This window comes from Lineus longissimus, chromosome 18, assembly GCF_910592395.1.
Source record: "Lineus longissimus chromosome 18, tnLinLong1.2, whole genome shotgun sequence".
In the NCBI taxonomy this organism is placed as follows: domain Eukaryota; kingdom Metazoa; phylum Nemertea; class Pilidiophora; order Heteronemertea; family Lineidae; genus Lineus; species Lineus longissimus.
In genome coordinates this window covers 2206192-2223490 of record NC_088325.1, presented here as the reverse complement: position 1 = coordinate 2223490, position 17299 = coordinate 2206192, and the positions used below count along the sequence as shown (strand labels likewise).

The window sequence follows — 17299 nt, the reverse complement described above, 5'->3', positions numbered from 1 at the left end:
CTATCAAATCATGGCTATAGGTAATTTTTTTCTCCATTGTACAATGTACTTACCGTATTTTCCGGATTATCCCCCGCACTGCCCTATGACCCGCACCCCCTTTGACCATTACCTAAAGCCACGCAAGACCCGCACCTGATTATGACCCGCACTGCTCCAAGACCCGCATTCTCCAAAAATAGTAAGCCATTCATTGATGTTGACATCCTAGAACCGCCATGTTTTTTTTAATTGTTAACCAAAGTGGATCAATTCCAGCATGGCCGTAACTATTTTCCCTAGCGGAGACATCACAAACTATGCGATCATGGCGGAAATATTGGTTGAAAACAATGCGAAAACGATGGACATAAATCCTTATCAAGTAACCAGTTTGGTCCCCTTTTTTTTCTTTGGGGTTGGGGCTTATCCCTCTCAGAATCCACGCAAGACCCGCACCTTTGTATTACCCGCACCCCCACTTTTTGGGCCTGTTTGAGGGCAAAAAGCCGCGGGTCATACGCCGGAAAATACGGTAGTGTAAAAACTGCCAAAATGCATTTTTCTATACACTTCCATCATTAGTGCCATATTAAAGTTTGTAAAGTATGTAACGATGTATTGTATAGTATGTTTACATGTATCATGTATTGTATAGGTATGTTTGTATATAATAAGCCTGCTTTAAGTTGCTTCTTGCTAAACTCTTTTGCTGCATTTTTTTGTTGGCACCATCTTGTGTTGATAAATCCTCCCCCTGATTGGAAAAAATAATTTTCAAAATCAAAAAGAAAAAAACAACAGTATTTATGAAAGGAATGTAAGGAATGAATACAATGAATTTATTGAGTGATTGTAAAGCCGTTTGAATTGAGTGGAAGTCAATTTTTGAGACAGAATTTGGTGCAGATTTATCCCGGTGTAATGTTTTTGAGTGTTTCTGTTTTTGAGTGTTTCCCCTCATTGTTTGGGAACGCTCAAAAATGGATTGACAAGTTTTTCTGTGTATCCCCCCTATTGAAAAGTCATGGTCTCTCTAGCTGCCTATTGTTTGGAAACACTGACACATGGGAAACAACCACAGATGTTACACCGGCACTACTAAACTTACGCAAGGAATGAAAAAAATGATTATTTTTGACTAACTTTAAAACAGTTTGAAGTGCGTAGTAATCAGTTTTTGAGGCAAAATTTGGTCCCGATTTATCCCAGCACTACTAAGCTTACGCAAGGAATGAAAAAAATTATTATTTTTGACTAACTTTAAAACAGTTTGAAGTGCATAGTAATCAGTTTTTGAGGCAAAATTTGGTCCCGATTTATCCCAGCGCTACTAAACGTACGCAAGGAATGAAAAAAATGATTATTTTTGACTAACTTTAAAACAGTTTGAAGTGCGTAGTAATCAGTTTTTGAGGCCAAATTTGGTCCCGATTTATCCCAGCGCTACTAAACTTACGCAAGGAATGAAAAAAAAAGTTTATTTTTGACTAACTTTAAAACAGTTTGAAGTGCGTAGTAATCAGTTTTTGAGGCAAAATTTGGTCCCGATTTATCCCAGCACTACTTGAAATCAACGCAGGGAATGAATAAAATAAAACCGATTTGTAACCAGAAATCAGTTTAAAGTGATTAGTAGTCAGTTTTTTAGGCGAAATTGGGTACAGATTTATCCGCTGTGACTTTATAGAACAGCTGGCAGTCCCAATGGAAGCTAAGAAGGTTTAAAGGGTAACTCGTGTCAAATTTCACCGTATGATGTTTTAGCTGTTTTTGACAAATGACTACGTCACTTTCTCATAAATCGGTAAGGTTTTCGAATCAAAATGCACATTTTCTAGAAATTGATGGTTTAATCCCACCCGGACGGCTCACTTCGATGCCGTTTTCGTTGATGACGTCACAACATGAACATTTTCGCGGTTGCGTGGGTTTACATTCAGTGATTTTACAATAAATCTAATCAAAAAAGGAAAATTTGAGCTTTACATTTGTGACTCGCTCCACCAAAACTGGGCGCTTGTCGCATCTGAACTCGACAGGTTGATACGGACTTGTTGTTCATTTCCCTATTGTAGACCTTTTGTGAAATCTATTACAAACTGATTTGGTCACATTTCACAAAAGGTCTACAATAGGGAAATGAACAACAAGTCCGTATCAACCTGTCAAGTTCAGATGCGACAAGCGCCTAGTTTTGGTAGAGCGGGTCACATTTGTGATCAACAATTAAAAAGGGACGTATTTCCGCAAAGTTGTAAATCACATCATAGTATCACTTTAACTCGGGGCCGATGGGAGCTTGGGATGCTTAGGGTGCCTTTTGCTGCTTTACTCTATATCATATACATGTAGTTTTGTTTTTTTTGCGTTGAATACTTCTTAACTTAATTTCTCAAACAGGGTCTTGAATCAATTAATTATGTTTTTTCAATAAATTCCATGGATGTTAGGATTAACCCTTTAGCTACAAGAGATTTTCCTATTTGACTGAAACACATCGCTTCAATTGCTGTTCAATTGCATGACAGATCTGGTAACTAGCAAGCAAAAAGGAGGAGTTCGATTTGACCTCTCTAATCAGGACACCTCTCTATTAAGGACAGCACTTGTTAGTCCCAAGGGTGTTCTTAATAGAGAGGTTCTACTGTACTTTTGTTCTATGCATTTGTTAGAGTGATATATAAGTCTGCTTCACTTCATGTTGATAGACTGTTGTTCAGAAGTTAGTGGAAGTGCCAAGGCATGTAACATCTTAACAATATGGCAGACATGACCGATTGTCTCATTTTGTTGTGCTGCCACCTGTGAGGCAACCACGTACCAATCTAATGATACACTCTCCATGGCACAGGTTATGAATTTTGTCGGGTTTGTTGTTACAGTTGTAACCAGCCATACTTCAAATCGTACCTCTACATCACTGACACTACTTTTTCTAGTGTTTTATCTTAAGTTATTCCCTATATGTGAGCCATCACGACAAAATGAGTCGCATGTCGCACAGAAGATGAGCCTAAAATGACACCCGGACATGATAGAAGAAATTGCTGTACTCAGATGTCACAAAAGGCAGACAAGAGTGAAATGAACAACAAGTCCGTCTCAACCTGTCAAGCTCGGAGCGACATGCAACTTATTTCGTCATGGCAGGTCACATATTTGCTTACTTTTATTGATACTTAGCGATGTTTATTTTTGGTGAAAACTGCATAATATTCTAAATGATAGAAAGCGAAAACTGACTCCCCATTTTCTTTCTTGACACACAAAAAGATTATAATGGCATGTTACGTCCCCTTCTCTTCAGAATTTTAGTTCCATGTTGTGAAAATATTTATAATATTTGCAAAAGCCATATTCTCTCTTCCTGATGTATATATTGTATCAGATCTTATCAATGTACATGTAAGACTAGGTCCACAAATAAACTGGTGGATTTAAAAGTTGTTTTGTTTTGGTGTCTTTACTCTCACATTCTTGGCCTGGTCGTCCCAAACAACTTTTGTCACTAAATCTGGTGTTATAAACTTACCTTGGCGTGAAGTTTTGGGCTTGGCTGAAGGTGATAATAATGTGGCGTTGGCCTATCGGACTTTACCGGACATAACCGGACAAAACTGCGAGAACGGAACGAATGTAACCGGGGGACCGCAAACGATTGCGAAAGTTCTCCTGTTCGCACAAACTTTGAAAGCTGAATTGCGAGTTTTAGGAACTGAGGGACGGATTATTTCGAAGATGATTGAAAATGATGGTGGAATCGATTTTGAAGAGTTTGACAACATTTTGTCACGGTTGTCGCAGAGTTATACCTACTGTGCCGGGATTCCTGTGTATGAATTTGAAGACGAGTGCACGTTAGCAACGCTGAGACGTTTATCTGAGTACGTTGTCGAAAGCGATTTAAGATATCGCTCGATTGCGTGTTTGCGATTTTTTTATTCGACGGATATTAATGGTGGAGCCGTCTTTTGTTATGGAGGTGTTCAGGTCAAGTTTGAGGAGGGAATAATCAGGGAGAGATGTCCCTCTTGCTGTAAGGCCTTCAAAAAGGCTTCTTACCCTTCAAATAACCAGGTAGAAATCTTCCACATCGGTGAATCTAGTGAGGTAAATTTAAGTGTCCCGCTGGAACAATTGTCACTTGAAGGAATAAAAAGTCGTCTGAAGTCTCTGCGACATGAGACGTATTTACTGATTGCAAGGAAAGAAGAAGATTGCAACGGTTGCCAGAAAAGGCATCCAGCAGTGATATTGAAAAAGATGGTGATGTCCGTGAACTGGTACAAGAAATGAAAGTTTTACAACAAGCTTTTAGATGCACCATTTGTGCCAGAAGGTTTCGAGATGCGTCTTTACTTTCGGCGCGCAGATCGAAACATAAAAGAAAGTTTGTTTGTCCCGTTTGTCAGAAAGGTTATTACACGAAGGAGATATTGAAGAGCAACGAGAAGATTCATGGTACAGAACGACCGCATAAATGTTCGATTTGTGGGAAAGGCTTCTTTGTTGTGTGCAGTGTGCAGTGTGCAGTGTTGCTAGACTCAATTCGCATAGATTATGGAAACATTCAGAATTGCAACGTAACACGTGTGTGAATACTGTGCGAAATCGTTTGCGACCATAGGCTCTCTCAACATTCATCTCCGTATTCATACTGGAGAGAAACCATACGAGTGTTTCTACTGCGGTTGGCGCTTTGTTCAGCGGGGTCAATAAGCGAAACACGAATCGACTCACGTCAAGGGAATTCCGCGTAAAGGGAACAAGTTGGCGTGTGCTACTTGCAGTGAAGTCTTCGACAACGCTGACCTTTTCGAAGAGCACATCGTGACCCATTCTACAAATCCGTTTGAAACGCCGTTCAAATCATTCTGTCTGTTGGAGTTTCGAAACGTACGTCGGATTAACTCCCACGAGCGCAGTCACTGTGAGCGTGGGAGAAGTCTACCTCAAGGGGAGAAGCGAGTTAGTTGTGATATCTGTTCCAAAACGTTCTCTCACAAAGGCTATCTTGCGATCCATAATCGTTATCACACCGGCGAAAAACCGTATCAATGCACAAAGTGTCCGAAAGCTTTTGCGCAGAAATGCTCGTTGACTGCTCATCAGATGTCGAAACACACGAAGGTAACACCTCTCAAATGTCAACACTGTGGGAAATGTTTCGGTCTGCCGGGAACACTGCGTTTCCATCTGCGTGTTCACTCCGGCGAAAAACCATTCACGTACGCGTGTCGATACTGCGATTCGACATTCCGACAAGAAGGACAACGTCAAAGACACGAGTGTTTGCACACTGGGAACAAAAAACACGCGTGATCGCTGCGAGAAAAGGTTCATCCAAAGAAACGACCTCCTCAATCATGTTCGTACTCACACGGGTGAAAAACCGTTCAAGTGCGGTTATTGCGATGCGAGTTTCGCGCAGAAGCATACGGTGAAAATTCATGAGCGTCAACACACGGATGAAAGGCCTTATGTGTGTGATAAGTGTTCGAAAAGGTTCCGTCAGAAGTGTACGTTGAGGCAGCACCTTGAACAAGTCCATTAAAGGTAAATTTTAGTACCTTGATTTTGAAGAAATAAAAGTCTGTAATTCTCAGAATTCTAAATAAGAAAAAACAGACCAACTTCAAAGGCAAATTAAGATATTTTAAAAACATTAAGTTTATTTTGTGAAGGGTGATACAAAGATTATGAATGTCAACAAACAATTGTTAATTTCAATAATTAAAGAAATATCACGAATTTTCTGAACACCTCTCAAAATGTCAACAACAAAAAACATGGCCGCTAGAAAGAAATTTTGCTTCCTTTCAAAATCCCTTTTGCCAAAAGGTGTTCAGAAAATTCGTGATATTTCTTTAATTATTGAAATTATCAATTGTTTGTTGACATATTCATAAGGTCTGTAAGCTGTCAAAATATTGGTGTCTAGTCAAGCAGTCTCAAGCCAAACATCCTCGGGTTAGCAAGAGTCAAACGTCATCCTCATCTTAGATTTTGAAAATCTCGCCTCAGGTTCAACTTGGAATATTTCTTCACTAAAAATTGATGTGTTAGTTGACGATAGAGGTTGTGTGTTTGGCACAACTTATGCGATTGCTTGCAGTTTTGTAGGATTTTTGCCCAAGTTATTTACCTTTCTATAGCCTATTTGACTCTTGTACATTCCAGGAAACCAGTCCATGATTCTCCACTGCCAGCACCACCGGCTAACCCCATGAAAGCAAATGAAGTCGCTAATGTAAGGTAACAGTAACTAGGTTTATTGTTCATGAAGTTGACCCGTAGCTACAAAGCGTTGCTGTTCATATACAGTAGAACCTCTCTAAAAAGGACACCCTCGGGACTGACAAGTGAGAGAGGTGTCCTGATTAGAGAGGTCAAATTGAATGGAAACAACCAATTTGGGACCATGTCCTTAATAGAGAGGTCCGCTAGGAGGTTCCACAGTACTTGTTTCATTACCTGCTGCACTTTCACTCTTTGCTATGAATTCTGACCTTCTGTTTGTCTTAGAAATCACTCAGAATACAGTCCATGGTGTTCAAGTATACTTTTGACGCTGTTCAATAAAAATTCTGTATATGAAATCTCCTGAGAAGAAATGTTCCAAACCCTGTGCCAAAGGCCACCACTGCTACTGAATAATAGATCACCATAAATGGCATGTATTTCAAGAGGAGTCCGGCAAACAGGGGTCCCACTCCCGCCCCCAGGGTACAGCATCCAACGTAGAGAGTAAACGCTTTGGCAGTTTCTCCCCCATAGTTAACTTTCGCCACAGAGGATATGAAATTGGAAAGCAGTCCTATGGACAGGCCGTGAGCCACTCTGATCAATATCTCCGGTACGACTGCTTGCCATACATCAGTGCAAAGTGGGTAGACTACCAAACCAATAGTCAAGGATAAGAATCCAATAAACGTCATCAACCAGGTGGTCTGATTCGTCACGATGATTCCAGTAAAGATGTTCATTGCCAGTTGAAAAATGCTTGCCACTCCCAATAGAACACCTAGCTGCCATTGTTTCCCGTGCAGGACATTTGTCAACCAGTTCGGCGCTGTTAATGATGACATATTGAATGCGAAAGCTTCTGTAAACACCATCAGGTTTGGGATTAAAATGTACCAGTCTGTGAGGTAGGCCGAGTAGGTTCCTTTTCTCTGTTTGGACACTACCGGCGTTGTCTCTTCATTCTTACTGACGTCTGTTTCTTTCTTTGCACTCACGTCTGCTCTTTTCCTTCCATTGATACCTGCTTCTTCGATTTCATTCAAGTTCTCGCTCCCATTTCTCACCCCTATTAGGCCTATGTCGTATGGTGTCATATACGGACTTGTATCCAACACAAAGCGGAGCACGCCATCAAGAATACTCAACGCGACGAGTATTCCAAATGGCAGAGAAAATCCGCAGATATCATATCCGGTATTTCCGACGAAAAAACTCAGAAGGGCAGCAACTGGAAAAGATGATGCAAGCGACAACATCAAAACCTTTGCCCTTTCTGCAGCGTCGGTAAAAAGTGTGCCTACCATGACTAGTCCGCTGATGCAGCAAAGATCGGAGGTGATTGCCTGTATTCCACGACCGATGAATAGGATGGGAGTGTTTGGAGCGAAGAGGAACATGAAGCCTCCAGCAGTCTGAAAAACTGCCCCGATCATAAAAGGCAGACGGTGGCCGATCTTGGAGCAGACGATGCCTATGATTGGATTGAAAATGATCTGTAGGCACGGCCCGACGGTTGCCAGGTACCCTACCATTGGTGAAATAACTTGCATTATCCTTTTCTCAGGAAAACATTGTGGCTCAGATGAGTGCTTCTCACAGTAGTAAACATTTCCTTGTGCGTCTGCCCCTGAAACATTTCCATCAACATTCCTTGCCTCCAGGAATCTTTGCTGTTGAAATTGAGACTTGGAATATGCCACGGATGAGGAATTTGTTAATGCTGGGACGGTATACTTGACATATTCGTAATATTTTATCAATGCCGGTGCAAGGGACTGGAGCAGTGTCATTGACATGTCGTCTGTTACTTGAGCCAGGAAGAAGGTGAAGGTCACAAGGTGCTTACTGCGGCGGAATTGTTGAAATTTGTTTAGTGCCATCTTGAAGTCTTGGCTGAATATTCGTTGCGGTAATGACCTATATTTCTTCGTTTTCTCTCAGTTCACTGCCTTAACTAAGTCTGATTCCAGTTGTCTTTGCCAATGTCGTAGTCTCAGGTGTGGTTGGCGATTTGTCTTGCGATTCACTCCGTTTCTTCAGCTGCTTATTTAAGGCCATAGGAATGATTAATCCTGTTTACGGTCCGAGTGATTTAAAAAGATGATGAGGCTTTTTTCATTTTTCATTATTCATTATCGGTTTACAGTCTGATTTACTGGTCAAAACACGCGATTCAGCAAGTTCCAGTAAATGGAAATCAGGTCGGCCATCAACATGAGGCATTGAAAAAATGTCATTATTATGATGAAGAGCCTACCCTGCCAAGTTTTTATTGTGTTTTTCAATCATTTAAGGTAAAGATGAACCACTGGAAAGATTATTTAAATAAAAAAATGATGGCAACAATAAAATAAATAGATTTTTTTTTAAATAATGAAAATATTTCATGTTCGCTCAGAACCCATGCGGGAGGTGGACGGTAAACAGGATTAATAATTCCCATGGCCTATAATGCTGAAAACGATGGTGAAAGTGAGTAAAGAATTTCGTAGTTTTGGAATGAGTTGAGGCTGGGGAAACTATAGTCCATGTCATAAATAAATGGCACTGTATGCAAAAGGCCTGCATCAGCTGGGAAAAATTGTCAGTATTTCGCTTAAAAGGTTCGTTCTAATTCTGGAATAGTTGGCTCCAGGGCCCAGTTGTTCAAAGCTTATATATTGTAGGCCTATCTAACGCTGGCTTTAACTTAGCCTGGCATTATCCTTAGACTTAATGCCAAGTTGAGCTACTAAACTTGGCATTATCCTTAGACTTAATGCCAAGTTGAGCTACTAAACTTGGCATTATCCTTAGACTTAATGCCAAGTTGAGCTACTAAACTTGGCATTATCCTTAGACTTAATGCCAAGTTGAGTTACTTAACTTGGCATTATCCTTAGACTTAATGCCAAGTTGAGTTACTAAACTTGGCATTATCCTTAGACTTAATGCCAAGTTGAGTTACTTAACTTGGCATTATCCTTAGACTTGATGCCAAGTTGAGTTACTTAACTTGGCATTATCCTTAGACTTAATGCCAAGTTGAGTTACTTAACTTGGCATTATCCTTAGACTTAATGCCAAGTTGAGTTACTTAACTTGGCATTATCCTTAGACTTAATGCCAAGTTGAGTTACTAAACTTGGCATTATCCTTAGACTTAATGCCAAGTTGAGCTACTAAACTTGGCATTATCCTTAGACTTAATGCCAAGTTGAGCTACTAAACTTGGCATTATCCTTAGACTTAATGCCAAGTTGAGCTACTAAACTTGGCATTATCCTTAGACTTAATGCCAAGTTGAGTTACTTAACTTGGCATTATCCTTAGACTTAATGCCAAGTTGAGTTACTAAACTTGGCATTATCCTTAGACTTAATGCCAAGTTGAGTTACTTAACTTGGCATTATCCTTAGACTTGATGCCAAGTTGAGTTACTTAACTTGGCATTATCCTTAGACTTAATGCCAAGTTGAGTTACTTAACTTGGCATTATCCTTAGACTTAATGCCAAGTTGAGTTACTAAACTTGGCATTATCCTTAGACTTAATGCCAAGTTGAGCTACTAAACTTGGCATTATCCTTAGACTTAATGCCAAGTTGAGCTACTAAACTTGGCATTATCCTTAGACTTAATGCCAAGTTGAGCTACTAAACTTGGCATTATCCTTAGACTTAATGCCAAGTTGAGTTACTTAACTTTCTCACACTTTTTTTCTTTAAAACATTAGTTTTAATGGGATTTTAAGTGGCGGAGACTTTATTTTAAAGCAAAAGCATTCCTTGCAGATTCTTTCCAAGATTTTGGAGAAATTTGTACTTACTCTTTGGAGATGGAAAGGGAGAAATTATGGATTGTAGTCCAGTTTGGATAGCAAGTGATCCGCCATCCTGAGCTTCAGGTTTTTGATACTCCTACGTCCCATACAAAATACATATTGTTAAGATGTTACATGCCTTTGTAATAGCGAGAGCTGGAGCATATGGAAAACCACTGGGTGCCGAGGATGGTGATCTGCAAATGCCAATAGTAATTTCAGGGAGCCTTCTAAATGTAAAATGAGGTCTGCTTGATCAAGAGTTGTCCAGATGTGTTCAAGGATGATCAAGGGGACTCGGAGAAGAGCTGTTGGTCGCCAATGCCTCAGGAGGTAGGCCTACCATATTGACAAAATCAAAATTGTACCTTGCGTATCATGTGTTATGTATACATGTATATTATTTCAACCAAATACGCCTTTCTAAGCGAAAATTTAACATACTGATAACTGTAAGAATGGCGTCAAAACATTTTTGGCATACTCTTAAAGGATTAAGCCGCTCGCAAAATATTTGAAATTTGTGGCTAAATTTGAATATCTCATATCTCAAAAACCTGCCAAATTCATAAAGGGCATTTAGCTTAAAAACAGCGTTTACAGATTCAGGTCCTTCATGTAAATCTTCACAGAATATGATAGGCCCTGAAACTGATTAGAGAGAAGTTACACGCTTCTAACCCTTAAACGCCCTTTATGAATGAATAACTCTGGCTGGTTCTTCACAGTAAATTTGGAAAAGTAAATTTTGGTCAGCCTCCAGGTTATCTTGTCCCAATCAGAGCTGGTCAATTCTGCATCACCGCAGTGGTCATCGCCCGTGACGCTTGCAGTGGGAAGAGCCAGGCTGGTCTAACTCTAATGGCTGAAAGACTGCCTGGCCACCTTTCCAATTTTGAGGGGGGAGTGGGCTTTTTGTGGGGGGGGGGGGGGGTTTGTCCAAGAACCACCATTTACATGCAGATTAATTTCCTTCGTCACAAAGATATATGTAGTAGATCGAAGCTTCTTCAAATGGGCTATTCAACCATAGTCTTAAATTCCAGTATATATACCATAATCTTTAATGTCAAATTTAATTTTTTTCAAAAATTTCTTCCTGAGCGTATGCGGACACCGTTGCAGGTTTAATATCACTTTAGATTTCATGAAAATCTCCACTAATAAAAAAGTGAGAGCCAAAAAACGAGGTCTGTAAAGTCTTTGGTCTGTAGAACAGCTGTCCTATTCGCTCTTCCCGCTGGTTATCAATTCCGACCGCCCGCTGACTCTTCCAGCTGATTATCAACTGGTACTTCTCATGTAGCTGTGTACGAAATTTATTCAGGTTGGACGGTTTCTTTTTTGTTCTAAAACCTCGATTTCTGCTTCAAAATGGTATTTACATTCACAGGCTTTTGTCGAACGAAAGTGTATCTAAAATCTTTTTTGTCCCGAAAATTTATGTAGGCCTACCCAGTCCAAGTCCCGCAATCCCAATTACAAAGACCATAGGCCTACATTATACATGCGTGACGTGACTGTCATCGTCAAAAGCCAGGTGTAGGCCTACCCTATTAGTCGAATGAACCATAGACGTATATTGGCTGAGACAATCGGATTTAAGCTTCTTTGAAGTACTTTTTTCTTTTATCGTCTTAAGTTTTAAGACTAGGCCTACCCTAGAAGTCTCTCCACTGAGATGATAAGGTGGCCTTTACCAATGTTGATCTTTTTTTCTTTCAAGATGAAGTGTGATTGATATACTGAATTAGTCGAGATGGAGTCTGGGAACATGGAAGATGATTCCAAGGATAGCCCTACTCTCATCTTGACCAGCGAGGACTGCTCTAAAACGAATACACAATCTCCCTCCCCAGTAAAAATAAAAACAGAAGTAAGGAGCCTCAGTAATTCACTCCCAAGCTCTCAGTCTCCGCGTAAAATTGCAATATCCGCCGAAGAATTTGAACGATTGAAAGCACGGAATATTCTTAGTGTGAAATCTGTGAAATTGAATGTTGCCACTGAAGGAGTCGAGAGCCCTTTTGGTGCGAAGGATGCGTTTCTAATCAAAGTTGAGCCAAATTGCCCCATACGAATGCTGAATGTTGATGGCGTCCTCCAGATTGAAACGCTTGAAGAAAGCGCTGGTAATTCAACAAAGAGAAAAATGAGACCAGTTTCAAAGGTTGGTAATCCAATGCAAACAAGTGATTTAAATCGTGGCTAGCTGCAATTTAAATCGCATGCAATGATAATTACTCCTCTGCGCTGGTCACGCCATGTGCTGAATCGCAACGACCTGCGCTAGATGTCAAACTGAACTCGGCAATTAATAGTTTTACCTGCAGACAAGCGATCTTGTCGCACATACCAGCGATTATAATCGCAATTTATCACAATTCTAAAAACTACGCAGTTTGTCACCTATATTAAAAAAAAATTTATTTACAACTATGCCGCCACGGGATACCGCTGTGGTTTTCCAAAGACAAAAATCGTGATCACTTTGTAAAATGTTTGACATATTTACTATTTATTTCTATTCAGGCAACAGCTACTAGTACTGTCAAAAAGAAAGTGTCTCCGTGTCATACTAGTCGTACATCTGCTAATGCTACCAGAGGTGTCAGAAAGAAGATCCCGTTTTCTACGATTAGACCTCCTAGCACATCTGCTGCTCCTACACAATCCTGGGTTCTCCTCGGGATCGAACTCGGCCCTATTGCGAGATAGCCAGCAGTCTATGAGGCTCTATGAGGCCACTAGGCTATGAGGCTCCTGTACAATCCTGGGATCTCCCCGGGATCGAACTCGGGCCCTATTGCGAGATAGCCAGCAGTGTTAACCACTAGGCTATGAGGCTCCTGTACAATCCTGGGTTCTCCTCGGGATCGAACTCGGGCCCTATTGCGAGATAGCCAGCAGTGTTAACTGCTAGGCTATGAGGCTCCTGTACAATCCTTGGATCTCCACGGGATCAAACCCGCGCCCTATTGCGAGATAGCCAGCAGTGTTAACCACTAGGCTATGAGATAGCCAGCAGTGTTAACCACTAGGCTATGAGGCTCCTGTATCCTGGGTTCTCCTCGGGATCGAACTCGGGCCCTATTGTGTGATAGCCAGCGGTGTTGACCACTAGGCTATGAGGCTCCTACACAATCCTGGGTTCTCCTCGGGATCGAACTCGGGCCCTATTGCGTGATAGCCAGCGGTGTTGACCACTAGGCTATGAGGCTCCTGTACAATCCTGGGTTCTCCTCGGGATCCAACCCGGGCCCTATTGCGAGATAGCCAGCAGTGTTAAGTGCTAGGCTATGAGGCTCCTGTACAATCCTGGGATCTCCCCGGGATCGAACTCAGGCCCTATTGCGAGATAGCCAGCAGTGTTAACCACTAGGCTATGAGGCTCCTGTACAATCTTGGGATCTCCCCGGGATCGAACTCGGGCCCTATTGCGTGATAGCCAGCGGTGTTGACCACTAGGCTATGAGGCTGCTTGGATGGAATCTAAAATTAGCGTCGTTTAGACTTATATGACCCAGGAACATTTTGGCAAGGGGACGTTTGATCAGTGAACTCAATTCGACATCTACCCAAGCATGTATTACGACTTGTCTCTTTTTCAGCTCAACGAAAAAAATCGGCACTTAATATCCTAAAGGCGGTCAAGAAAATGGTGGATGATAGGTCAGCCAGAGATCTCGTATACGAGAAAGTTGCATCACATGTTAAGGCGGCGTTCCCGAGCCTTCAGGTCAGAAAATTGACTTGGGGTGACCGGCAGTATGAAGGAACGCTGGAGATCACGCGTCGTCAAGCAGACGTCTACGGAAACGAATGTCCAAAAACTGGTGCACAGGTTCTCCTGTTTGCTAAATCAATGAGAGCTGAATTGCGAGTGTTAGAGGTTGAGGAATCGTTAATTTCAAAGTCCGTTCATGAGAAAGTTGGCAGAATCGGCGGAATAGATTTTGAAGAATTCGACAAAATGTTGTCGCATTTGTCTGCGGAATATTCCTATTGTGCCGGAATTCCTGTGGACGAGGTTGAAGACGAATGTCCTTTAGCGGTGTTGAAGCGTTTGCCTGAGCACCTGGTGAAAGGGAAGCTGGGATATCGGTCCGTTGATTGTGCGCGTTGGTTCGACAGAATGGATTCTGCTGGTGCGTTCAAGCCAGGGGGTGTAGAAATTGGGAATCGGTGTGAGGCCTGCTGTGAGGCTTTAAAAAGAGGGACTAGTCGGTCCCAGACCTCCGTGGAAACTTCTCACGATTTTGGCGACTCGTTAGAATTGTTGTCAACAGAGGAACTACAAACTCGAATCCGAGATCTGAATGCCAAGACGAGAAATCTGCTGCATGTTAAGCGGAGAAAAGAAAAAGAGGAGAAGAGATTTGCCGAGGAAGCTGCCAAGTATTTCTGGTGTAATCTCTGCGGCGAGAAATTCGACAGTAATCCGGCTCTTCTTGCCCACAAGTCCACACACCAGCGAAACTATAAGTGTGCGATTTGCGATAAAAGCTTTTACACGACGCAAATGTTGAAGGGTCATGAGAGAATTCATTCCGAGGAAAGGCCGTATAAATGTTCGGTTTGTGATAAAGGTTTTTTGGGGCAGTTTGCGCTGAAGCAACACACATATGTTCATAGTGATGAAAAGCTCTTCAAATGTGAAGAATGTGATGCTCGGTTCAAGACCAACTCGACTCTTAAATCGCATGTGAAGCGGCGACACTTAGAATTGCAACATATGTGCGAATATTGCGCGCGATCTTTCGCCGATAAATCGCATCTGAAAATGCATATTATGACTCACACGGGCGAGAAACCGTACGAATGTCTTCACTGCGGTTGGCAGTACGCGCAGAAGGGCGGTTTGAAGAAACACGAATTAACGCACGTCAAGGGCAGACAGAAGGGTGACAATTTCACTTGTGCAATCTGTGACCAGTCGTTCGAAAACTCCAACCTCTTGAATGAGCATCAGTCGAAGCATTCCGTCAAGCCTTGGGAACGCCCGTACAAATGCGAGAATTGCCCATTAACATTTCCAAACCCGCGGCGCTTGATGATACATGAGGCTACCCACAACGATGAGAAGGAATTTGTATGTGATCTTGGCGATTGTGGGAAAGTATTTCGCGTCAGAGCAAATTTGAAAAAACATATGTGTTTACATTCGAACGAGTTACCTTTTCAGTGTCAATATTGCTCGAAGACTTTCAGTCAGCGTGGTTACGTTAAGATACACGAGCGTATTCACACTGGAGAAAAACCGTACAAGTGTGGAGTCGAAAACTGTCGGAAGTCGTTTGTGCAAAAGAGCGGTCTGACATCTCATCAGCTGTCGATTCATGCTAAGGAAACACCGTTCAGGTGTGAACACTGCAGAAAGATGTTCTCTTCGCCTCCGGCGCTGCGGGATCACGTGCGGACGCACACGGGCGAGAAACCGTACAAATGTCGACACTGTGACGTGTGCTTCACGAATCTCGGTCAACGTCACAGTCATGAGTTACGGCACACGGGAACGAAACGATTCGCGTGCGACCACTGCGCGAAACGGTTCATACTAAAATCGGACCTCGTCAAACACGTGCGTACGCACACTGGCGAAAGACCATTCAAATGTAGCCACTGCGATGCGCGATTTTCGCAGCAGAGCTCGATGAAAAGTCACGAACGCCAGCACACTAATGTCAATGAAAGTCTATTCAAGTGCGGCAAATGTTCAAAAACATTCAAGCAGAAGGTGACGTTGAAACAACACCTACTAACAATTCATAAATGCTAAGACAATTTTGTCGATTTCGCGCTATTGCTTAGGAAGTAACCAGGCATGGACACCCAGGAAATTAGCAACAACCTCTACGAGGGTCTCCTAACTCTTCGGGTTGAGGCTAACGTCATTCTTAAAGCATGTCGAGGAAAATTCAAAGCTTACATCCAAACTGTTTTCGCTCAAAACACGAAAGCCAGGAATCAAACATTAGCATGCCTCCTTGATTGGCCTGGTATATCCTCGCCTCAATGATATACAGTCCACACGTGGGCCTTCCTTAGAGGTGGCCTTCAGTCCGACTCGGAGAGGTGGTTGACTTTGACTCGACGAGGTGGTTAACCTTGACTCTACAAAGTGGGAACCCTCGAAGTGCTTGTTGCTGATTCAACAGGGTGATCAGTACATTTCTTTTTATATAGACATTGGTGTTAGAGAAAGTACATGCACTCTGCAATAGCTGCAATGATCTCACTACTACAAGTTCCCAACAGCTGCTACAAAGCGGCAAACACTTGAAATCCCTGCTGTTTTTACAGATAACCAAATGTACAGTAGAACCTCTCATAGCGGTCACCTCTCTATTAAGGAAACCCTCTCTATTAAGGACACTAAATTTGGACCCAAATTGGATGTTTCCATTCAAATCGACCTCTGTAATCAGGACACCTCTTAGGGACAGTATTTGTCAGCCCCGAGGGTGTCCTTAATAGAGAGGTTCTACTGTAATTACTTTTGAGCAATATAATTGTGATTTTGATGCAAATCTTTAGCATTTTCTGTGGGTCTCGCTCAGTGACTGCAGGGTTAGGAATGACCATTTGAGAAAATCCTACCTTGAAAAAACAGGAGACATATTTTGACTGAAAATCATGTACAGTGGAACCTCCCTTAGTGGACACCCTCTAAGGACACTAGTTTTGGTCCCAAATTGGTTGTTTCCATTCATTTTGACCTCTCTAATCAGAACACCTCTCTATTAAGGATCGCACATGTCAGTCCCGAGGGTGTCCTTAATAGCGAGGTGCTACTATACGCACCCCTCAATATATTTGCTATTCTGTGCATTAAATTCTAGATTTGCCAAGGTATGGCTGTTTTGTGGTACTTTGGCTGGGTGGGGTAGGAAGACTGTCTCCTCTTAAAGGAGACGCCTTTGACAGATCAGATATGAAGTCGGTCCTCTCCAAATGGAGACGTCTTCAACAGATCAGATATAAAGACTGTCTCCTCCAAAAAGAGACGTCTTCAACAGATCAGATATGAAGACAGTCTCCTCCAAAAACAGACGTCTTCAACAGATCAGATATGAAGACTGTCTCCTCCAAAAAGGGACGTCTTTGACAGATCAGATATGAAGACAGTCTCCTCCAAAAAGAGACGTCTTTGACAGATCAGATATGAAGACAGTCTCCTCCAAAAAGAGACGTCTTTGACAGATCAGATATAAAGACAGTCTCCTCCAAAAAGAGACGTCTTCAACAGATCAGATATGAAGACAGTCTC

At 42.0% G+C, this 17299-nt stretch overlaps 2 protein-coding genes across 2 annotated transcripts; one reads left to right on the top strand and one right to left on the bottom strand.

Moving 5' to 3' along the window:
* Positions 1 to 6557: 6557 nt before the first annotated feature.
* LOC135502601 (chromaffin granule amine transporter-like) lies at positions 6558 to 8108 on the bottom strand. Its single transcript, XM_064795550.1, has one exon. It carries the CDS (start codon positions 8106 to 8108, stop codon positions 6558 to 6560), a length of 1551 nt encoding a protein of 516 aa, XP_064651620.1.
* Positions 8109 to 11788: 3680 nt separating this feature from the next.
* On the top strand, positions 11789 to 15808 carry LOC135502600 (oocyte zinc finger protein XlCOF6-like). Its single transcript, XM_064795549.1, has 2 exons — positions 11789 to 12161; positions 13641 to 15808. Exons 1-2 carry the CDS (start codon positions 11789 to 11791, stop codon positions 15806 to 15808), a joined length of 2541 nt encoding a protein of 846 aa, XP_064651619.1.
* The last annotated feature ends 1491 nt before the right edge of the window (positions 15809 to 17299 follow it).

Bases quoted from the DNA above. Each gene is read 5' to 3' on its own strand.
- LOC135502600 (XM_064795549.1), top strand. From the start codon at position 11,789: ATGGAGTCTGGGAACATGGAAGATGATTCCAAGGATAGCCCTACTCTC. The intron at 12,162-13,640 runs GTAATTCAACAA...TCTCTTTTTCAG, and splicing joins AACGCTTGAAGAAAGCGCTG to CTCAACGAAAAAAATCGGCA.
- LOC135502601 (XM_064795550.1), bottom strand. From the start codon at position 8,108: ATGGCACTAAACAAATTTCAACAATTCCGCCGCAGTAAGCACCTTGTG.